At 46.5% G+C, this 24,914-nt stretch overlaps 1 protein-coding gene across 1 annotated transcript in view; it reads right to left on the minus strand.

Annotated features, from left to right (window-relative positions):
• Positions 1-24,914, minus strand: part of CRLF2 (cytokine receptor like factor 2) — an 87,423-nt gene that overhangs the window by 13,328 nt on the left and 49,181 nt on the right. Inside the window, exons 5-6 of the mRNA XM_029603629.1 lie at positions 14,614-14,750; positions 1,228-1,384 (exon numbers count right to left, since the gene is read on the minus strand). Coding sequence (XP_029459489.1) covers positions 1,228-1,384; positions 14,614-14,750 — 294 coding nt within the window. The remainder of the gene's footprint in view (positions 1-1,227; positions 1,385-14,613; positions 14,751-24,914) is intronic.

A 24,914-nucleotide genomic window follows, 5' to 3' on the forward strand; every position in this document is an offset into this window, starting at 1 on the left:
AAGGCATTTGGGGGGGGTTCGGGAGGGTGGGGGATTTATTTTAAAGGGTCGGGGTGGGTTTTAGGGTTTTTTTTAGTGTGCCGGTTTTCCCGCCCTCCCCCTTCCCCCGATTTATGATTTTTTGACGATAAATTGGGGGAATTGTTATTGTATCGCGGCTCTAACGATTTTTGACGATTTAAAATATATCGGACGCTATTTTAAATCATCAAAAAACGATTCACATCCCTACTACAAACTCCTCTTTCATTAAATCTTCTTTTGTACCTTAATGCACAAAAATGCTCTCCCTTTTTCCCTCATGTTGGCTGAGATTTGGTACTCATATCCCCACATGCAATTCTTCCCTGGCAAGGTGTCATATGAATCAATTATCTCTTTTGCAGAAATGTCCACAAGGTGGCTAGTGTGGCCCATATTCCTTCTGGGCTACCTATGGGTAGGTACCACACAAAGAGCCCAGCACTGGTTCCCCGGCCTCCCATGGCTCCTGCTGACCTCCAAGGAGCTAGAAAACTGCCTGCTCAAACAGTCTCTGAAGCAGGAAGAAGAATCATGCCCTTTCCCACTCTGTAAACTACCCTATATTGATCCCAAGGAAACTCCCCCTTTTAGGTCTCCCTCATCACACTCACATAAAGGAATGTACAAAATTCCCCTTAATAAAATGTGGCCACAGTAACTCATTAGAATAACCCAGCAGTAGAGGTTAAGTGGCATCCCTGAGCATTTTCCTAAGGGCACATTTCTAGTGACCCAGGGCCTAGATACGGGTTCCTTCCCCCACTCCCGTCACATGTGTTTAATTTATATGCTATTCTGTATACAGGTTTTTAAAATTCTGACCTAACAATTTCCTCCAGTCCCTTGGGACTTTTGCTTCAGCTAGAACTGGCCTCTGCTGGATGGCACCATGGGGCTTTACTTGCAACTACCATGGGATTTTTTTCACTATTTTTATATCCTCCACCCCTTCTAACTTAGCCCTGGTCACTACAGGCTGCAGTTCACACTAGAGCCTGGATACCATGCATCCCACGTCTAGCAACTGAGATGCCCTCAAAGTTCGTGAATGCTGCTGCCTCAGCATCTTCAGCTGCTGCGGGGAAACAGAGACCAGGCCTGAAAATCAAACCAGAAGTGCACACAGCAATTGCCACTTGCTCTACTGGGCTGCCTCTGGAATCAAGTTATGTGGTAGGAAAAAAAAGAACAGACCCGCCTTACCTGCTGAAGTACCATTCTTCCAGAACGTTATTGAACTCCATTCACCAGGGTATGGATGGGTAGAGCATATGTGCCTTATCATCCGGACTCGGAAGGAATAACATTTTTCCAGATCAAATCCTGATACTGTAATGTTACAACAGCTTTTCTCTCTAGACTGGATAAAAGCATGTGTATTTATTTTATTTTATTTTTTTATTAAGTATTTGTTTCTGCTTTGGCTGAAAAGTTAAAGGCTATTGACTGCATCATCTACAACTGTTAGCAGTTTGAGCAAGAAATGCAACACTGAAGCACAAAAGTGTCATAAAAAGGGCTGGTGCAAGGGTAGATGATTCTTATAGCCTGGAGCCCTTCCCCTGGACCACTCCACCCATAATTAGAATATCACTTGTAGCAACGTGTATATTATATGTACATGTGCTTCCGTGATGTATTAAAAAAGCCCTGCAAAAAAGACACTTTAAACCCATATGCTATTAGATCTATTGTAACACAGGCTGGGTATGGGCTTGGCCCTCAGAAAGCCATGAGTAATCTGAATTACAATTACAATATAGTAAACCTCCCATACCAAAAAGCACTTACTTCCAGCACTCAAACATTAGCAACCATACCTCTAAAAAGGTAATACTGCAAATATTAAGCCAGGCCCTAAAACACGAATATACCTTCTATTAGAAAAACACATAAACTATATCTCATCTGAGTCATACATGAAGAACACAGATACACTCTCACCAAATACAGAATAAACAGACTATAAATTATAAATAGAAACATGCAGACAAAAAACTAACTGAAAACCACAACAAATCAGACTCCTGTATGCAATGCAACAATGGAAAAACAGAAATCTCATCATGCCTCATAAAACATCAAACAATAAACTCAAGACAAATAAAACATTTATAATAATAAAACTATACTAATAAAAAATATTTCAAAACAGCTGACAAATAGAATTACATCCAATAATTAAAAACTCATACAAATTTTGAAAACATTCCCAAACACCAATAAAATATTTCAAATCAGTAGGCACATCAAATAACACACAATAATTACAAATTTTGAGGTCAACATTCTAAGCCATAAGTTATCCATATAAATAGCAAGTTTTTGAATATTGAGCCTCTCCTCCGGCTAGATTTTAGCCAGATAAGTCATTATCCGGCTAAAATCTAATCAGATAAAGAGGCATTCTGGGGCATTTCTGGGAGGAGTTTAGTAAGCCAAATTTTAGTGCTATCTGGCTAAACAGGCTGATAAGTAAAACCCGTAGGAGAGCCCAGGTCACTCTTCTGGGTGCGCGATCAAGTATTTAAATGAGGGCCAGCGGTAAAAGGAGGCGCTAGGGACACTAGCGCGTCCCTAGCGCCTCCTTTTTGACAGAAGTGGCGGGTTTGACAGCCGACGCTCAATTTTACCGGCGTCTGTTCTCAAACCCGCTGACAGCCACGGGTTCGGAAAACGGACACTGGCTAAATTGAGCGTCTGTCTTCTGACCTGAGGGTCGATTTATTTATTTAAATTTTTTTTTTTTTTTTTTAATTTTGGGGCCTCCGACTTAATATATCTATGATATTAAGTCGGAGGGTGTACAGAAAAGCAGGTTTTTCTGCTTTTCTGTACACTTTACCGGTGCCGGCAGAAATTAAAATGTGCAGCTTGGCATGGGGTAAAAGTAGCGCATCAAAAACGTGCGGCCAATCGTAGGCTAATAGTGCGCTCCACCAGAACGCACTATACTGTATCGGCCTGTAAGTTAGCCAGATAACTTTAGACCTGCTCTGAAGCAAGTTTAAAGTTATCTGGCCTTGTGTGACCAGATCACTAGCTACTTAACTTACGGGCCGATACAGTAAAAAATGCGGAGAGTGGGCAAGCGCCCGCTCTCCTGGCACGCGCACAGGCCACTCTCCTGTGCACATGATTCGGTAAATAAATTTATTTAAATTAGGCCCGGCGGTAAAAAGAGGCCAATGTTTTTCAAAAGATATTCAGTTAAGTAGCTAGTGATCTGATCACACAAGACTGGATTAAAGAAAAACCAAACTAACTGGTTATATTCAAAAATAGCCAATTAGGTTTTTCAGTTATCTGGCTATATGTAGCCAAATAACTTTGGGCGAGTATGTTCAGTGGGACGCTTATCCTGCTTGAATATCTGGGACAAATTATCCAGTTAACTTTAGGTGGTTAACATGTTCACGCACCAGGTTATTGAATATGGACCTCAGTCATGACTGAAAAAAGCCCCACTATCCATACTTGGGAACTTGTGATTTCTAGTCATGCTGAGATTGTGGTGGTGCAGCAATATACACGTTCTTCTCTCTGTCTCTCTCACGCAGATATATTCTCCAGAACACAGACATGCTGTTTCTCTCTTGCTCTCTCATATAAACGTATGCAGGCAGCATCAGCCTCCTCGTGGGCTTACTCAGCATTGGCATACCTGGGAACTCTCCGGATTTGGCCGGAGACTCCGGAATTCTAAAAGAATTACCGGGTCTCTGGGCCAATGCCGGAAATCTCCGGGTGCTGCAGCAAAACCAATCTGCTTGGACCTGTAAAGAAGAAAGGAACGTCATTGGTCTTGTGTGGCTGAAAGAGGAGGAACTCGATGGTGACTTCTACCATCTCCGTACCTGTTTAACTCTTTCGCTTCCTTGTGACGACACCTGCTCCTGCACAGCCTGTTTCCTGTATCCAGCCACTTGCCCGCCCCATCCTGTTTGCCTTGGCCAATCGACATTGCGGTTTCCTGCCCGTGCATCAGACGAGGAGTAAGAAACAGGCAGCGTCCACTTCCACAGCACGGGAGGAGAAGGAAGAGGCTGCTGCTGCTGCAGGAGCCCAAGTTAGAGTCTGCTGTTGCTAGTGTGTTTTGAAAGGGGGGGGGAGAGAGAATGAATGAGCAAGTCTGTGAGAGTGAGTGAGTGTGTATTTGTGTAGGAAGAAGAGATCTGAGAGCGTATGTAGGTGAGTAGGAGAGAGCTGAGTGCAAGCGAGCATGGGTGTGAAAGTGAGTGGGCGTGTGTGTATGGAAGAGGGAGAGACGAGAGTGAGTGAGTGTGTGTGTTGGGAGAATGGCAGAAGTAAAGGTGTAAATGGACATGTGAGTGTGAGAGAATGAGCAGTGAAAGTAAGTGTGAACATGTAAGTGTATTTGAGAGCAAATTTGTGACCATCCACCCCCCTGGTGCAGTTGCCCTCCCCCTCCCCCCCCTGCTAATCCATGGTAATCTCAGGGTGACTGGAAGTCAAAAGTTCCCAGGTATGAGCATTGGAGTGCCTCCTCTCTCTCTTCCCTTGTGCAGTAGACACTGCTCCTCTTTTCAGTCGCAGGGGCCTGGCTACTGTTCCTGCTCCTCCTCCTGCTCCTCTCTCCATTTGGGAAGGCTTGCCAATGCTGCTGCAAGCCTTGGGGACCCAGCTGATGCTGTTCTGCTGTGGCCTCCAAATCTTGCTACTTTCCTCCTGCTCCTTCATGCCACAGCAATCAGGCTGCCTCCTTCCCACCTGCGCGAGCCCGAGACACACTTCCTCTTCCAGCCCCTGCAGACAGGAAGGAGGAGGCCCAAATCGCTGCTGTCCTGCCACCAGGCAGAGTCGGGGTATTGGTACTACATCTGAGCAGGGCTGATGGAAGCACTAGGTGCCCCCGCCAAAAAAAAAATCTATCTTGCTGTAGGCGGCCGTCTAGTCTGCCTATTTGCTTCCACCAGCCCTGGTCATAAAGGAACAAAGAGTCATGTGATGAATAACAACACTATAGATTTGTAGTAACAGATCTCATATAATTAGAAAATTATAGAATGACCATCATAATTTTAGCACAGGGACCAGCACTTGGAACACTGCTTGGTGCGCCCTTAAGAATGACTGATGATTATAACTAATAGCACATGGGGGATTATTCAACAGCCCTCCAGCTTCCATAAAGGTGCACCAAGCAGTGCTCCCTGTGCTAAAATTATGATGGTCATTTTCTAATTATATGAGATCTGTTTTTACATATCTATAGTGGTCACGAAGTGAGATCCTAATAGTGTTGTTTTATATTATTCTTATACTTCTGGGTGGTTGTTTTTTTAAATATATTTTGTATGTGATTAATGATGTCTTTTTTTTTTAATGAGGGAAAATGTCAAAGCTTTATGTTAAATACATGTTTACTCCGGCAAGAAAAGCTTTTGGAAAATCTCCCCTCTCCCCATGATGTTTCTCATGGGGGAAAAGGGGGATGCTTAGGTTGGAGGGGAGGAAGAAAAGTACATGTGGTGGTGACTTACTTTTGAAATCACCATGCATACTTTTTGGGGCATTATTTTGTGCTTGCTGGAATGCAGGCATTAGGACTGTACCTATAGTGTGCACGCCAGACGAGTTTTCAAATGGGTGTCTGAAAATCGTATACTGCATTCTTCCTTCTACCAAGACTGTCGTTTAATGTTGCAGTTATAATGTTATTTTAACAATTAAACACTAACTTCACAGCTGTACAGTAATGTATACTGGCACTGCATGTAACCGGGCACCTGTGGCATGCTGCCCATTATTGCTGGGGAAGGAAGAATGTCACATTGACATTGCCAGCCCTTGTGGCTTTCTCCAGATTGAGGGCCTTAGGCCTGGCACCCCCTGAAGTCTTAATGTAAGTTCCCCCCCCCCCCCTCCCCCAACCCCATCACAGCAACTATCTAGAATAGTACTCGGATTCCTCTGGGGGAATAAATTTTGGGCTCTTCTGTCAAAGGTCATAGTAAGCAATCATGTGGCTGGTATAGTAGGGGGCTTTGGGAATCATAGTAATGATGGCAGATAAAGACCGGCAAGCTGCTTATGGTAGTAAGTGCTGCTCCATGCAGATTACCCCCATGCCTTCTATTAAGGGTAGTAAGTGCTGCTCCATGCAGGTTACCCCATACACCCTTTGCATTATTTTCAATTTCTAGTCACTAGGGATCTGCAGTGACTGTTTTATCCCATGCCCTTTTGAATTCATTTACTGTTTTCATCCTCACCAACTCTTCTGGAAGGGCATTCCAGACCTCCACCACTTTCTCCGTGAAGAAATATTTTCTGATGTTCTGAGTCGTCCCTCCTGAAGTTTCATTTCGTGACCCCTAGTTCTTCTGTTTCTTTTCCAACAGAAATGGTTTGAAGTTCGTGCATCATTAAAACCTTTCAGGTATCTGAAGGTCTGTATCATATCTTCCCCCGTCCCTCTTCTCTTCCAGGATGTAATTATTTATTTAGATCCTTCACTCACAATATTGCTTTGCAGAAGCTCTTCCCAATGTTATTGAGCGCAATTCAAATTTTACACTGGCAAGAAAACATTTTTGCTTAAATAGTGGACAAAAACCTTACTGTCAGGGATCCTGGGTTAGAAAAGAATCAACACTTAAAATACAGCACTGATGATAAAAAAAACAAAACAAAACAAAAAACCCAAAAAACCCTGCTTCCTCCCTTTCAAAAATGCACAAAAAAAAATGTTTGCAGGATGCATGTCACCACAGGTTTGTCCTCGCGGGCAGGTCCCTTACCTCCCGCAGCCAGTCAGGCTGCTGATGCTTTCTTGTCCTCAACGTGGCACGGGAGCCGCGTTCTTCTCCTGCCCTGCACGGCAGGGCTGAGTGCCGGGAGAGTCTCTTCGCGGCTGAGGCCGCCGCAGCCGCTCCCGGGGTCCTTGGACGGCAGAGAGGGCGTCTCTGCCACTGCTGGGGTCCTTTCCTGGCAGGGAGGCCATCCCTGCCGGCGCCTGCTGCTGTCTTCATGGCAGGAAGCCGCTCCTGCAGCCTGCCTTCCTTCAGCTCCATGGCAGGGCTGCTCCGCTGCCTGCCTTGTTCCATCCTGGGCCCTCCACGTAGTTAGGACGCCACCAGCGGATCCTGCTCTCTTCCAGCTCTCCTTAGGTGTGGCCCCCTGCTAGATCCTCCCTGGGCGTAGTCCTCTTCAGCCTTACAAAAGGGCCCAGCGTTCATTCCAGTGTTGCCTTCGCAAGTAGTTAGATGCTCCTGGATGTTCCTATCTTCGCTCCAGGAGTCTTCTCTGTTCCAGCTCTTCTTTAAGGTCCTGTGTTCCTTGTTTCCTGTTGGAGCTCCATGTCTCGCCCTGAAGTCCATGATCCATTCCTGATGTCATTGATCCAGTCCAGATGTTTGTCTTCCACTCCTGATGTCCACGGTCAGTCTTGATGTCTGTCTTCCAGTTCCTGATGTCCGTCCTCCGTTCCTGACATCTGTGATCCAGCCCTGATGTCAGTCTCCTGTTCCTGATGTCCATAATCCTGTCCAGATGTCCTGAAGCCCTGGTTCCTCATCGCCACATTTCCTGGTGTGCTATGTTGTGGTCCACGACCAACCCCACAGGAGGGCTGAGTAGGGCGCCTCATGGTACAAGGCCTTCCTCACTGCCACACCGCAAGCCTCCGGGAGACTTCCGCTTGAATCCTTGTCCCTGGTCTACGGAGTTCCTTGCGCCTGCTCTGTCCATGCTAAAGGCACTGGCAGAACCTGTGCCATGCCAACGTGGTCCGCGACCAGCCACTGGCGGCTGTGTAGGGCACATCCCGATGCAGGCCTCTACAGTTTCTGCAACATGCCTTTCTCAGTTTCTCCACTATCTCGTCTAGAGTCTACGCCGATCCCAGCGTGGTCCGTGACCAGCCCCGTGGGTGGGCTGTGTAGGACATGCTGTGTCGCAGTCTCAACCCAGTTCTTGAACCTCGCTCCTGATACCTTGTCTACAGAACCTTGATCTTTTGTCTTCGTCCAAGTGTCCTCGCCTGAGTCTTCGTCCAAGTACCTACGTCTTCGCCTAAGTCTTCGTCCAAGGTCTTCATTGCTCCTGGCCTCCGTCTGGCCTGCTGCTTCTTGCCATTACCCAGCGGCAGGTCCGAAAGGGCTTGGAACGTCTGAGGATTGTTCATAAGACCACCAGTGCGTTGTTGGTCTTCCCGAAGCATGCAGGTCCGGTGGAGGGGTCAGTACCTTCAGTCACCCGTGTCTTCACTCTAGCCCTGTCCCTGCTTTGGATTCCATCATCTGTCTTCATTCCAGCCTTGCTCCTATCCAGCCCATGCTTGGGCATGCCTCGCCTGCCTCGGCACCTCTCCAGAGTTCCTCTGGGATCGAGCTGTGGTCCAAGGATACACAATCTCCTGGAAAGTGGAACCGCTCTCCTAGCGCTTCCTAACATGTTATATGGGCAGGCATGTACAAAAAATTAGCTTAAATTTTACTAAATGCTGCAATATAATATCTTGTAGGGTTTATTAAAAATGTGTAGAGAGCTTTCACAGTTACAACACAAAGGAAGATGCCATGAAACCAGTAATTTGTGATTCACTTTGTATCTCCTTATTCACCAGACATAATCTGTCTTGTCTCCATAGACTTGATCCAGTTCTGGCTTGAGTCTGTCATTTACTGGGGCAAGGATCCAAATATTGAAGATCAAATCCCGGGAAATATCATCTTCCTGAAGTTTCAGGAACTTCCTTGACTTTTCTTTTTTTTTTTTTTTTTAAATTGAAAATTTTTATTAGAAACATCATAAACAAAAATATGTAACATTGTTAAGTACAAATGGGAAGTACAATAAACACTGAACAAAAATGAGTTTCTATGGTGTTATTAAGTTATTCCCCTCACCCCCTCCCCCCGATCTTGCAGGAACCATTTAACACAATCTCCAGTCGCAGAAGATACACACGCAGCAAATCATAATTATGAAATTGCCTATTATACCCTAGGCTTGGGTAAAAAGAGCGCCAACCAGTAATCATTCTGTGATGAGGGTCGTTCGCCACAACTGATAAGGCTGCCATACCTTCTGGAAAGAAGACAATCTCTGGCGTTTGTGAGCAGTGATCGTGCACATATGATAAACTTTGTCCACTCTCGCTTTAATAGCCGCCAGAGTTGGTGTCTCAGGTGCCTTCCAGAGGCGCGCTATTTCACACCTGGTAGCCAAAACCACGAACTTAACAAACCGAGAATGGTACACATCCCCGGACGCAAGATCCCCATTAAGAAGAGCCTGCTGCGGTGTGAGAGATACCACCGCCCCCATAATTGCCGCGAGCCAGGCGGAAACGGCATCCCAGACCCGAGAGATCATAGGGCACTTCCACCAAAGATGGAAAAAGGTACCCACCGTCCCACAACCTTTCCAGCATATATCTGAGACCTGGGGATATAGACGATGAAGTCGTTCTGGGGTGTAGTGCCATCTATATAATAATTTAAATTCGTTTTCTATTAGAGTTGCTGATATAATACCCTTCCCCAGCTTAGAGTAAATATCGTCCCAGGTGTCGCTATCCAGGGTGACCCCCAAATCTCTCTCCCATGCGGCTACATACGCCGGGGGGGGACCGCAAATCCTGAGTAAGCAGTTTATATATTTTAGATAATAACCTGGGGACCTTATCCACCGCCCGACAGTACGATTCAAATAAAGAGACCGGGGCCTGAAGATCTCTCCTCAGGCCAGAGTGTATGCTATATTTTTGCAATTGAAGATATCGGAATCTATCCCATGGGTGCAGGCCATATTTGAGCTGTATATCCTCAAATGGCAACCACCCATCTTTGTCCCATAAATGACCACAGGTAGTGATACCCTTGTCCAGCCAACCCTTAAAATCCTGGTAAGCTTTACCATTTAGGAAATCCCCATGATAAAAGGGTGACGAGTTGATTGACCCAATCCGCTTACCCATGAGAACCGGCCGCCAAATATACCACATCTGGATAGTATGCTGCATGGGCGGTGACAGCTCCGACAATTTCGGCCATGCCGAGCGTGGTCTCCATACCAAAGAAGCTAGCGGACGAATCCCCACTATCTCCTGCTCTAGATTGATCCAAGGCTTCCCCCTCCCCGACCGATGCCACTCTGCCACTATCCTTAAATGCGCGGCGGCATGATACCATACCAGGTTGGGAACCGCAAGCCCCCCATGAAGTTTAGGGCGAAAAAGCACCTTACGTGCCACTCGGGGATGCTTACCCTGCCAAATATACTTCATGAAACGCCGCTGCCATTTCCCCAACAGCGCCTCGGGGACCTTAACCGGCAGTGTCTGAAACAGGTAGCATAACCTAGGCAAAATATTCATTTTAAAGGCTGCTATACGCCCCAGCCACGATATGTGGTATCTGCTCCACTCTTCCATTTCCCTATATATTTTGGCTAGTAGAGGAGGGTAATTAAGAGTAAAAGCATCACCTGTGCTTCCTATATAAACCCCCAAATATTTCAGTTTGTCTTTGGCCCATCGGAAAGAAAAGGCTGCCTGTAACCCCGCCACCTGAGAACTCGCTAGGGAGATATTTAGGATCTCAGTTTTATCCCAGTTTATAGAATAGCCGGACACCTTACTAAAAGATTTAATGAGGTCCACTACCACAGGTAGAGAGTGCATAGGATGAGAGAGGGTGAGAATCATATCGTCGGCAAACATTGCCAATTTTGATGAAAAGGTCCCCACTTTAATGCCAGTAACAGTCGTCGTCTCCCTAATTTTCTGTGCAAGGGGTTCTATAAAAATGGCAAATAATAATGGGGAGAGCGGACATCCCTGTCTGGTACCCCTCTCCACTGGAAAAAATGTGGAGTACCCGCCATTCACTTTGATACAGGCTTTAGGCCCCTCATACAACCGTTGTAACCACGTAATGAAAAAAGGACCAAAACCCATGACGGTTAATGTCTGGAATAAAAACGGCCAGTGGACCAGATCGAAGGCCTTTTCCGCGTCCATAGCCATGAGCAAAAATGGAAGCTTGCTTCGTTTAGCCCACCATAGAGAGTCCATGACTTTCCGGACGTTGTCAGAAGCCATTCGCCCCGGGATAAATCCCGCTTGGTCAGGATGAATCAGATGGGCAATAGAATGGTTGAGCCGATTGGCCAAAACTTTAGCCAGTAACTTAAGGTCAATATTTAACAGGGAGATGGGCCGGTAGGAGCCACACTGTGTAGCATCCCTGCCTGGCTTCGCTATTATGGTAATCCCCGCAACATTCGAATTAGGAGCTAAGTGGCCCTCCGCCCTCAGGGCATTAAACATCCAGGCCAGAGGGCCCGCGAGCTCTGCTGTAAAACATTGATAGAACCTGGCTGTAAATCCATCCAATCCAGGAGCTTTGTTCACCTTCAGCTGCTTAATGGTGAGAGAAACTTCCAAAGGGGTAATAACAGCATCCAGAGCCGCCCTCTGACTATCCAATAATCGGGGTAGAGAAATATCCCCTAAGAATGCCTCAATGTCCGCCCCCTCAATAGTGGTATTACTTTGGTATAAAGTGGCATAAAATCGTAGGAAACGAGAACGGATATCCTCGTTGGAAGTAAGAGGGACACCCTGCTCATCCTTGATTTTAGTAATAAGGTTCTGCATTCGCTTCATTTTTAACCTGTTGGCTAACAGCTTGCCGGCCTTGTTACCCCCTTCAAAATATGTTTGCTCCACCCGTTCCAAATTAAACGCTATCTGTGCAGCATCCAAGGTGGCCACCTGGGAGCGGCAGAGAGCAATCTGTTCTCGGACCAAGTCAGTAGGCTTTAGTTTATGTTGCTGCTCCAATGTCGCTAATTTATGCAGAAGAGCCACGCGTTCCTGATTCTCAGCTTTCCTAACAAAGGAGGCTCGGGCGATGAGCTCTCCCCGGATAACTGCCTTCAGACAGTCCCAGATCGTTATGGGAGAAATATCCGGTGACTCATTAAGTTGTAAATACTCCGTAATACGTTGCTGACATATGGACACAAACCTTTTGTCCTCCAGAAGGCCATCATTTAATTTCCAAAACCTCTGTCCCTTGTCATATAAGGGAAACTCTAAGTCCACCCACAGGGGTGCATGGTCGGACCATGTAATCACATCTACGGTGGGACGGACCACTCGTTGAAGAAATCCCCTATCCACAAAGATATAATCAATCCTGGTATATAAATTATGGGGATTGGAATAAAATGTATATTCCCTTTTGTGAGGATGGAAAAAACGCCACGTATCCTCCAATTGAAAATGACGAAGGAGAGTGAGTAAACTACTCCTGTCCTTCTTGGGGATAGAGCCCCTGCCCACAGAGGAGTCCAGTTTGGGGTTAAGCAAAATGTTACAGTCCCCCACCATTAAAAGATGGCCCTCCAGGTGAATCTGAATTATACCAAACAGTTTAGCAAAAAAAGCAGCCTGCCCGGAGTTAGGGGCATACACATTTACCAACGTATATTTTTCCCCCGCCACCAAAATAATAAGCAGGAGAAATCTGCCCTCGGGGTCAGGCACACACTTAATCATTTCAAAAGCAAAATCCTTCTGAAACATAATTCCCACCCCTGCATAACGGGAACTCTTGGAACTCGCCGCCCAAAACTGGTGAGGATAATGTGGGGAGCGCATCAGGTGTTCATACCGCCGTTTAAGGTGCGTTTCTTGCACCATGGCCACCGCCACATTTCCCCGTTGTAAGTCTTTAAATAAAAGTTTGCGCTTCCGCGGAGAATTTAATCCTTTCACATTCAAGGAAAATAGCCGGAATGTCGTCATGGCAAAAGATTATAAGGAGGGCCCAAGCATACCTGCCCACTGTTAGACGAGATCACGGTCCAAGTCCACATAAAAGAAAATACCAAACCCAAGGTAAAACAGAAAAACCGGTGTGTATAACACGCATGGTCCTGCAAGAACAAAAAACCCCTGCCCCCCCCTCCCCCTTCCCCACCAATTGACCGTAGTCGTCGGGTACAAGGCCCAAAAATTAGAGGCATGGCACAGCAGAACACCCGCTGCCCCACCCGGTGAAAATCACAAAATGCAAACAATCAACTTTCTACAATGCAGCCATCCAGCTATTACTGGAAACAAAGACTGAAGAAATCGCCGAGTCCGCCGACCCACTCAGGTAGGGTCCGCTGCTGAAGGAGTCGGATCCGGAGTCGGGGTGCGCCGCAGCCTCTTTCCTCCTTTTCCCATCCTCTGCCATCTTGGTTCCTCTCTCTGTGCGCTCGTAGGAGATGGAGGTGTCGGAACATCTGGAGCACTGAACCCCGCTTCCTTCAAGCAACCGGCAGCTTCTCTGAGAGATTGGGCTTTATAAGTTCGGCCCTGGCATGAAAAGCTGATCCCAAATGGGAACAGCCATCTATAAAGGAGCTTTTCCTTCAGCAAGATCTCCGTTATGGGTCTCAAATCAGCACGCCTCTTTAAGGTGATAGGAGAGAGATCAGCGTAAATCTGAACTTCATGGCCATCCAGCGTAATTGTCCCCTGTTTTCGCGCCGCCATAAGCACCCTATCTTTCACAGCATATTCATGGAAACAAACTATAATGTCCTTCACTCTGTTGGCCAGCCGGGGACCCAGAGCCCTGTGAGCCCTCTCAATTTTCACCTTCGGAGGTGGCGCAGGGCCTTCTCCCGTCGGAGCTTCCTGCTTTTGTAGGATATCCAGACAAAGTTTTAAGATGACCTGGGCACAGTCTGCATATTCTGGCGTATCAGGAATACCGCGAAATCGCAAGTTCATTCTGCGGCTCCTGTTTTCTAAGTCCTCCATTTTCAGGGACAATTGCTGCAGTTCCTGAGAGATATTTTTGTTGTCTGCCTTAAGGGTTTTAACAGCATCAGCTTGGGCTTCTGTGCGGGTCTCGTATTCAAATATCCTCCGTCCCATTTCGCTGACCTCCTCCCGGAGCTCACCCACCACTTCTCTAATTTCAGTTTTAAAGGCCTGTAAGTCATGCCGCAGTTCCCGGAACCAAGCTTTAAACTCACCCCTATTAGGGATTTCAGAGTCGGCTACCACGCACCGATCTTCCTCCTCCTCCGACATCTCCGAGGCAGGTCCGGCCGCCATCTTGGATTTATTGGTCCGCGGCTCCCGTTCCACTTTTTGATATGAAAATTTATGAAAATCGGGCCCTTTTTTGCGGCACGACATGGGCTGAATGTGGGGGACAAGAACGCTGTATTTTCGCCGAAAATAGACGCTGGATGGCTGCAGATTCGAGCGATTTCCACCGGTTCAGTCGGGAGCTGTGGATCAGGCTGCCACTCGCTCCGCTGACGTCATCAGCCTCCCCCACTTCCTTGACTTTTCTAAAGCAGAAATGACCTTCCGTCTCTCAAAGATCATTAGGGTCTGTAATATATATCACAAATTTCATGTTGGCTTAATATGCGAGAGCTCTGCATAAGTCCAGAGCAAAACCAAATTTCTGATGGATCATATTAAAATCAGGCCAGTTTTAATGGAGAAAATCTGAAAGTTAAGTATAGCAGCAATGAGGAAGCAGAAAGAGAGCAATAAAAAAATCAAATATTTTAATGATACACTCTTTCTTTGGTACTTACCTGCCACTCTTCATCATACTTGCTTTTGTAATGAAGTTCAAATTTGAAACAATGAATTGCTTTTGGTTTACTACATGTGATGATAACTGTATTCTTTTCCCATCTGATGGTTACATTTGCAGGAAGATTTGGTTTTACTGGAAAAATATGTACAAATTATTTACTCAATTAATTCAGATTACTTGTGTGTCCATTTGTTTAAGTTGAATTGTATTGATTTTTACAAATAAATGCAACTTGCTATGAACGTTGCATTATAAGTCATAGCATTAGGTTACATACCAAAGAAAGGTTTACAGCAGAAAAAAGTAAAATAAAACACACAAATTGAAAAGGCCCCCTCTCTACCATAAACCTAAACACCCATTCCTCCCACCCTTGTGGTGATGTGAGATATCCATCATATTGCACTGTTCAGGAAGTGGTGAAAGAAGCCAATCAGAAACAAAAAGGGCGCTGTAGAGAAAACCCCAAAGGGAAGAGAGAAAAGAAATTGTACCATTTTCAGAAAGAGAAAGGTGGAGGAAGCATGCTTGCTCATCATAAACTGTCTTTTCTGTAGATAGCAGGATGAATTAGCCATTATATGTGGGTGATATCATCTGGCAGTACCAAATGGACTTGTCTCTCCTAGCTAGTAGAGATTTGACCTCTACTGAGCATGTGTGGGAATTCCCACATGGGCATTGCCTTGTGAGCCTCCTCAGTCTTTATCATAGCTAAATCTAGCTAGTTAGTTGACTCTCCAGGGTATTCCATGTATTTTGACCCCTGGTTACTCATTAGATGGCCCTAGATTCCTGCCCTTGAGGTAACAGGAGGGAGAAAAAATTCCCTATAGCACATCCCCCTGAGGTTGCCTGTGGTGGTTTAATCCCTGTCCAGAAGAGGGGGCTAGCCTAGGAGTAAGTGTGGCATTTTGGTTTGGGGATGTTTTTGGTTGCCCTGTCCCAAGTGAGGCCCATTTCCCTGACTGGGTGGTTTTTGAGAGTAGATTCCTACCCTGGCACATTCTGCTTGAGAGAATCTGCCTGCTTTGATTAAGATTTTCTCTTTCTGAGTTGTTTAACTATGTGAAACCTGAGTTCCTCCTGAGATGATCATCACCTGAATAAGGACAGAGCCAGTGCAACCCACTGTGCAAGCCGTGCACTTTAACAGGGGGGTGGCTAGGAAGGGGCAGCGGCCTCAGCGCCGCGACCAAGTTGAGTCAGCTGTTGGCGCCGCAAAGAAAAGGAGCCGCAGGCCACAGCAGTGAAGAGGAGGAACTTGCAGGGCCCCGTGGCAGTTCCCAACCCACCACACAGATAAGATGAGGGGGCGGCGGAGGCCTGCACGGTACTGCAGCTCCTCCTCTTCCTCGTTGTGCGGTGAAGAGCCCTAGGACTGCACGGTGTTTCGCAACCCGCCAAATGGCAAAGATGAGAGATTTGCAGGGCTGTGCAGCGAAGCAGCCATAGTGCCCTGCGGTGAACAATAGGAGCCCTAGGGCCGCTTGGCAGTTCCCAACCTGCTGCACAGCAAAGAGTTGCAGAGCTGCAAGGTCAGGATGAGCTGCAGGACCACACGCTAGGCAGCCAGCAGGAAAAAGCAAGCCACAAGGCAGCTTCCAACCTGCCCTGCCGAAGAAGTGGAGGGCCAGGGTTGCTTGGAGAGGCCTTGGTGTATGTATGAGCAAGAGGAAACCTGTGTATGTCTGAGCATGTATGTATGTGTGTGTGTGGGTATCTGAGCATAAGTGGAGTGTGTGTGGGGATGTCTGAGCATGTATGTGTGTGTGGGGGGTGTCTGAGCACAAGTGGAGTGTGTGTGGGTGTCTGAGCATAAGTGGAGTGTGTGTGGGGATGTCTGAGCATGTATGTGTGTGTGGGGGGGTGTCTGAGCAGAAGTGGAGTGTGTGTGGGGATGTCTGAGCATGTATGTGTGTGTGGGGGGGTGTCTGAGCAGAAGTGGAGTGTGTGTGGGGATGTCTGAGCATGTATGTGTGTGTGGGGGGGTGTCTGAGCAGAAGTGGAGTGTGTGTGGGGATGTCTGAGCATGTATGTGTGTGTGGGGGGGGTGTCTGAGCAGAAGTGGAGTGTGTGTGGGGATGTCTGAGCATGTATGTGTGTGTGGGGGGGTGTCTGAGCAGAAGTGGAGTGTGTGTGGGGATGTCTGAGCATGTATGTGTGTGTGGGGGGGGTGTCTGAGCAGAAGTGGAGTGTGTATGTATGTGTTTGAGCACAAGTGGAGTGTGTGTGGGTGTCTGAGCATAAGTGGAGTGTGTGTGTGGGGGTGTCTGAGCAGAAGTGGAGTGTGTATGTATGTGTTTGAGCACAAGTGGAGTGTGTGTGGGTGTCTGAGCATAAGTGGAGTGTGTGTGTGGGGGTGTCTGAGCAGAAGTGGAGTGTATGTATGTGTTTGAGCACAAGTGGAGTGTGTGGGGGTGTCTGAGCATGTATGTGTGTGTGGGGGGGTGTCTGAGCAGAAGTGGAGTGTGTGTGTGGGGGTGTCTGAGCAGAAGTGGAGTGTATGTATGTGTTTGAGCACAAGTGGAGTGTGTGGGGGTGTCTGAGCATGTGTGTGTGTGTTTCTGAGCATAAGTGGAGTGTGTGTGGGTGTCATATGTGCATGTGAGAGGAGGGAGGGTGTGTGTGTGTGAGAGAGCACTGAGACATGCAATTCTAGGGATGATGGAATAAGAAGTCTAAATAGTAAGTTTTTGAGCAGTAAATTCTTCAGTTTATATCAGGAAAGAATGATGTACTGAAGCATAGGGTGTTCTCTTCGTGTGTGTGTGTGTGTGTGTGAGCATGTGTGTGTTTATGTATATGTGAGAGAGGGATGCTTGTGTGTATGTTTGTAAGAGGGAATGTGTGTAAGCAAATATATGTAGAAGGGAGCATCTGTGAGCATGTGTGTGAGTGAGAATGTATGTGTGAGAGAGAGAGGAAGCATGTGAACATGTGTATGTATGAGGGAGAGAGCATATGTATGTGTATGTATAGATATATCTATGAGAGAGAGAGGAGAAAGTTTATACATCTCTCTGTCACTAATCCATGACAATCTGAGTGATTAGAAATCAAAAGTTTCCAGGTGTGGAGCGTGTGAATTATTTTATCCTTATTAGTTTTAATTTTTGGATGACGCGTCTGCTGTTTTGAAATATGTTATTGGTGTTTGAGAAATTTAGAACAAACTGAATTTTAATTATTGGATTTCCATTCACCAGCTGTTTTGAGATATTCTTTTTATTAGTATGTTTATACAATTATGATTAATGTATTTATTCTATTTCTTGATTTTAAAGTTTAATTGCTGACAATTGGTGATTTCAGTTTTTCCATTGTTGCATTACATAGAGTCTGACTTGTTGCAGTTTTCCTATTCACTTTTTGCCTGCATGTTTCTATTTATATGTTATGGTTTCTTTTTTCTGTATTTGGTGAGGGTCTTCCTGTGTTCTGTATGTATGATCGAGGAGGGGTATTCTGCTAGCGTGTAGGAATCTATAGCAGCTTGGTTTGTTCTGTTTTCCTTCTGACCTTTGGAGGGCTGGGCAAGATAGCTGGTTTCCATCAGCTATCAAACCTTCCCCCCCTCCCCCCCAAGCAGGTAAATCTGAAGGAAGCTGGAGAAGAAAAGGACCAGAACTGAAGATCTCTCACTGGATCTACCCCCTTCAGGGACACTGGCTAGGTTATAGAGAAGTACACATTGGACTCAGATAGGATTGTTTTTGTATGTTGAAGAGGATCCCACTACTGATAGAATTTCCTTAGTCACCTGGGACACTTACGTACAGTGCGAGAGTGGTAAGCTCACACCCAAATTGACTTGAACTCCTGAACACCTACACAAAACTAGATCACTTTCAGCTATTCATCACAAGTATACATCATTGGACATTGATTTAAATTTTGTAGAAAATCAGTAAAGTTTTTTTGTTTTGAACACCCAGTACTGTATCCAACCTATATATCCCTGCAGCACCACACCACATACAGTATACATACCTATATACACTAGGCAAATTCTCACCACTACCTGGACCATGAATGTCTGCCTTCACCCCCCCATAAAAAAAAAAATCCTCCTCTTGGGATCTGCAGTCAGGGAGATAGGCCTATGAAGACTGCCCCAGAAACAAATATTATTTTTGTGCCCTTGGAACAGTGTAAAATCCAAGAAAAAGGGTTAGACATGGCTAATTCATCCTGCTATCTACGGAAAACACTGTTTACAGTGAACAAACGTGCTTTTTCGATCAATAATCAGGCTGAATTAGCCATTATAGGGGGGGAGTCCCAAGCGGAGGGTTACAGTAGAGCATTTACTTAGCAAGCAACTCAGACCCCACAATGGAGAGTAGACTATGCAAAACTGATTGTCCAAATTTGTCAGTTCTCAAGAGATTGTCCAGATAGTAATGGGACATAAAGGTGTGAACTGAGCTGAAGTCTTTAATGGGAAGCCCTCCGCTATCAACCTAGAAGGAATAAGGGCTTGGTAATTGGAGGGGGCATAGGTAGTAGGGATGTGCAGACAAAAAGTTTATGTTCATAAGTCCATAAGTCGAAGGTGAGGGTCAATTTTGGTCAATATGGACATATGTAGAATTCCATAAGTTGAGGCTATGTCCATACGTGCACCGGTTCCCTAAATAAAAATTTAAACCCCTCACCCGCCTTAATCCCCCCCAAGACTTACCAAAACTCCCTGGTGGTCCAGCGAGGAGTCAGGAAGCCATTCCTGTATTCCTTTGCGAGGAGCACGTGACGTCGGCGTCACGTGGTCCACCGCGCCTCCGCTCCCGGACCCCTCGTTGGACCCAACCGGAACTTTTGGCCAGCTTGGGGGGGTCAGGAGGCCCCCCCAAGCTGGCCTGCTGATGGCTTGGGCTGATGGCTTGGGCTGATGGCTTGGGCAGAGGCGAATCTTCAGGACATCTCCGCCGTCCACATTGCCAGAAGGGACAACACCACGGCGGACTTCCTCAGCAGAGAAAGCCAAAATCCAGGGGAATGGCAGCTGTCGCCCACAGCCTTCCAGATGATTGTGGATCACTGGGGGATTCTGGACATGGACTTATTAGCGGACAGGTCCAATACTCAAGTACCCAGATACTTCAGCCGCAAGCGAGATCCGTTCTCTCACGGGATTGACGCCCTGGTTCAGCCATGGCCTCCAGGCCAGCTTGGGGGGGTCAGGAGGCCCCCCCCCAAGCTGGCCAAAAGTTCCGGTTGGGTCCAACGGGGATCCGGGAGCGGAGGCGCGGTGAATCACGTGACGTCCGCGCCACTCCGACGTGACGCCGATGTCACGTGCTCCTCGCAAAGGAATACAGGAATGGCTTCCTGACTCCCCGCTGGACCACCAGGGAGTTTTGGTAAGTCTTGGGGGGGGGGATTAAGGAGGGTGAGGGGTTTAAATTTTTATTTAGGGAACCGGTGCACGTATGGACATAGCTTCAACTTATGGAATTCTACATATGTCCATATTGACCGAAATTGACCCTCACCTTCGACTTATGGACTTATAAACATAAACTTTTTGTCTGCACATCCCTACCTGCTACGTCAAGGTCCCATCCTTCACGAGGATCCAGCTCAATTCTCTCTTACGGTCTGGCCATTGAGAGGGCTAGGCTGAAGAAAAGAGGTTACTCGGAGCCAGTGATAGATACACTCCTCCGAGCTCGCAAGTTTTCCACATCCCTCACTTACGTACGGATCTGGAGAGTATTTGAAGACTGGTGCGACACTCACGGCACCAATCCGCATGCGGCCACAATCCCTATTGTTTTGGATTTCCTGCAGGATGGACTTCAGAAGGGTCTCTCCCTCAGCTCCATCAAGGTTCAGGTGGCTGCGCTGTCTTGCTATGGTCCCAGGAGGGATGGCAAGACCATTGCCATGCACCCAGATGTTTCTCGCTTTCTGAAAGGAGTCAAGCACATTCGTCCGCCACTGAAGTGGCCAGTGCCTTTGTGGAACCTCAACATAGTTTTGGATTTCCTCGTGGGATCCACCTTCAGACCCCTTTGGGGCCTGTCTCTCCATTCTCTAACTTTGAAGATGGTGTTCTTGTTGGCTGTATGTTCAGCACGCCGCATCTCAGAGCTACAAGCACTGTCTTGCCGTGATCCTTTTCTCAGAATCACTCCTGAGGCTATCCATCTTCGCACGGTTCCATCCTTCTTGCCTAAGGTAGTCTCACAATTTCACCTCAACCAGACCATATCCTTGCCAACCACGGCAGGTTTGAAGAAATCAGAAGAAGGGCGTTTGTTACGCCATCTCGACATCGGCAGATTGCTGCCCAGATACCTGGAAATGACAGAAACAGTACGAAAGACTGACCATCTGTTCGTCCTTCACAGCGGGAAGAAACAAGGTGAAGCGGCCTCTCGGCCCACCATCGCCCGCTGGATTAAAGAAGTTATCAGAGCAGCCTACGTAGAGGCCGGGAAGTCACCGCCTCTTCAAGTCAAGGCTCATTCTACCAGAGCCCAAGCGGCATCTTGGGCTGAATCTAGGATGCTGTCACCTGCAGAAATAGGTAAAGCGGCGACATGGTCCTCCCTCCACACCTTCTCCAGGTTCTACCGTCTGGATGTCCAGGCCAGGGAGGACACAGCATTTGCGAGGGCGGTCTTATGCGGTCCTCAGGCAGCCTCCCGCCCAGTCCAGGAGTAAAGCTTTTGTACATCCCACTTGTTCTGAGTCCATCTGGCTACACGACAGGAAATGGTGAGATTACTTACCTGATAATCTTGTTTTCCTTAGTGTAGACAGATGGACTCAGCATCCCGCCCAGCTGCCTGTATACATTGGGTTCACCGATTCAAGGTAAGCCTTATCACTTCTTACATGAGTGCGTCCACTCTGCCAGGTGTTGATGCCTTCCGGTTGGGAATGCTGGCGGTCTCCAGCTACTATCAATCGGTCAGGGGAATCCTATTTTCACTATTTCATTGAGCGTCAGTACACATATATCCATAACAGCTTTTGCAAGGAAGATTACTGAAGAGCTTCACTTCCTGTGGGGGTATATGTACCTGTGCTGACGTCAGATCCGTCTCCAACTGCTAGCACGAGCACACTATACCCACTTGTTCTGAGTCCATCTGTCTACACTAAGGAAAAGGAGATTATCAGGTATGTAATCTCACCATTTTTTTGCAAACAGATTAACTATATGGTTTATCTGGCAGAGGTTCAGAGTAAGCAGTAACTAATCGTTTTCACAACATTTATAAATTCCACTATTATTAGCAATCACTTACTTCTTTATATAGAAGAAATGAAGCACTAGGGCCTTACCCAGAATGCCATGCTTCTCTCACATTTGCTATCATTGCATCCATTTCCATGAGCCCACATACCCTGTATATTTACTCATCAACTGATGGAGAGGAGATTTTTTTTGTCATTTAGCTAACATAACTCTTCACCCCATTAGCAGCAATTTTTGGAGCAGAGTCAATTACAATGGAGGTTTCAAGAGCCAGTTACAGATGTATTGAGATAATCCAATAAAAAGAAATCTATAATTGTTTGCTGACTCTTATTTCAACATAATCAAGTGAAGTAACATGACACTTTAACTCAAACATTGAAAATTAGGCAAACAAGCCTATTTATCTGGAGATGTTTAGCCAAATAGCTCCTAAGCAGCTGGTTCCCAGACCCAAATTACTATTTTCAGAAATAGAAGAGTGGCTTATTTCATAGGCAAAAAACCTTGCAATTTAACCCATACAGTTCCCTATCGATATAGGATCCTAGTAACCCAACCAGTTTAACACACAAGTCCATAACTCACCTTCCCCCCAACACACACCAAATCTAATAATTATAACCAACCCCAAAAGCATCCATGCTTAGCTAACAGATTTACATAGTTACTTCCAACCCGCTCAATAAATGATAGATGAGAAAACAGAGAATAGTAAATGAAAGAAACTTAAATCCTATTCCCCACCAAATCTTCAGAACAATATAATAGTAATGGCAAATCCTTAATAATATACCATCTAATGTTTGGAATGCACTTCTACAGAGTGAGCATCGGAAATTCCTGATGAAAAAAATGTCCTTCCAGGCAAGACAAAAATACATCCATGCAGCCATCTTAGGATCAGTTAGCCATAACAGTAAAGTCCAAAAGAGAAGGCAAAACAAATGAGATTTATAAATTCCCTACCGTCTAATGCAGGGGTCAGGAACCTTTTTGGCTGAGAGAGCCATAAACGCCACATATTTTAAAATGTAATTCCATGAGAGCCATACAATATGTTTAAAACTAAATACAAGTAAATGTGTGCATTTTATGTAAGATCACACTTTTAAAGTACAATAAGTCTCTGAAAATATTACACCAGGCCTTAAGACACCAATACATCTCCTACTAGGAAAACGGACCAAGTCAGGCTGCTATAGAGTCCTACACAGAAACTACACGCCAGCAGAAAACCTCACCTGAATCACGTGCTGTCCCTCACCTAACATAGAATAAAGAGACCAAAACGCATAACAAGAAGCATGCAGACAAAAACTGAATTGGAAACTGCAACAAGCCAGAGTCTCTGTATGCAGTGTAACAAAGGAAAAAAGAAACATCACACATCCTTATAAAACAAATCAAGAAATATAAAATCATCAGCAGTAAAACTGTACTAACAAAAAGAACATATTTCGAAACAGCTGATGAGTGGAATATCCAATAATTAAAAACTCATATAAAACATTTCCAGATACCAACAAAATATTTCAAAATAGCAGACACAAAGATCCAGTAATGAAAAATAATAAGGATACAAAAATTTTTTTGCTCTGCATACCTGGGAACGTTTGATATCCAGGTGTCCTGAGATTGTTCTGAATTAGCAGGAGGTGGGGTGGTTTGCTTGGAACTTTCTCCTCTCTGTCACATACCAGCGCTCTCTCTCACAATGGCTCTCAATGACACACCTATACACACATGCTCTCAGTCACTCACATATACAAATGTTTTTTCTCTCTCACTTATATAGGCTCTTAATTACACATTTACACACATGCTGTCTATCTTTTCACGCTTACACACACACAGGCTTTCAATCACATAAATACATGCTGTCTTTTTCTCTCACACACAGACTCTCATTCACATGCTTACAAACATGTCCTCTCTTTCTCTCATTTACACACAGGCTCTCAATCACATACTCACATGCTCCCTCACCTAAATCAGCTCTCAATCACACACAGACACACATGGTCTCTCTCTCTCATTTAAACACAGGCTCTCAATCACATACTCACATGCTCCATCACCTAAACCAGCTGTCAATCAGACACAGACACACATGATCTCTCTCTTACTTATACACACAGGCTCTTAATCATACATACACATGATCTCTCTCACACACAAAGGATCTCAATCATACACACATACTCTTTCAAACAAACAGGTTTTCAATTACAAACTTACACATACAGGTTCCCAATGGTAAACTTACATTCATGCTCTCTCTCTCACAGGCAGGATCTCAATCACAGACATACTCTCTTTCACATATACAGGCTCTCAATCATTCACATACATGCAATCTCTCACTCACACACACAGGATCTCAAACACACATGCTTGCTCGCTCATTCACTCTCTCCCCCCCCCCCCCCCTCCCGGGAACTCGCGGCAGCAGCAGCCACCTCCCAACGCTAACCTCCTTCATTTTCAGCCCTCGCGGAGGCGAAGGCGGAGTCCCATCGGCCGCGGTTGAAGATTTTCATTTTCCTCCGAGCCGCGCTGCAGTCTTCTTCCCGCGCAGGCACCCGATGCTCTCCACTTCCTCTTCCGGGCCGCGGGAAGAAGAGAGCACCGGCGTGCTCTCTTCTTCCCGCGGCCCGGAAGAGGAAGTGGAGAGCATCGGGTGCCTGCGCGGGAAGACCCGCGCAGGCACCCGATGACTCCAGCGCTGGCACCCGGCTGACACCCGATGACTCCCGCGCAGGCACCCGGATGACTCTAGTCGGCGTGCTCTCTTCTCCTCCCCCCCGCGGCCCGGAAGAGGAAGTGGTGAGCATCGGGTGCCTGCGCGGAAGAAGAGACCACGCTAGTGTGGTCTCTTCTTCCCGCGCAGGCACCCGATGCTCTCCACTTCCTCTTCCGGGCCGCGGGGGGGGGGGGAGGAGAAGAGAGCACGCCGGTGCCGCTGACTCCAGCTGTCCTGCCGCGTTCCACCCGGGCTGACAGCATTTTAAGCCCGGGCGGCGGAGGACCGGGGAGCAGCTGGGTCAGCGGGGAACCGCGAAGTATGGCGACACGTG

This window comes from Rhinatrema bivittatum, chromosome 5, assembly GCF_901001135.1.
Source record: "Rhinatrema bivittatum chromosome 5, aRhiBiv1.1, whole genome shotgun sequence".
Classification (NCBI taxonomy): Eukaryota; Metazoa; Chordata; class Amphibia; order Gymnophiona; family Rhinatrematidae; genus Rhinatrema; species Rhinatrema bivittatum.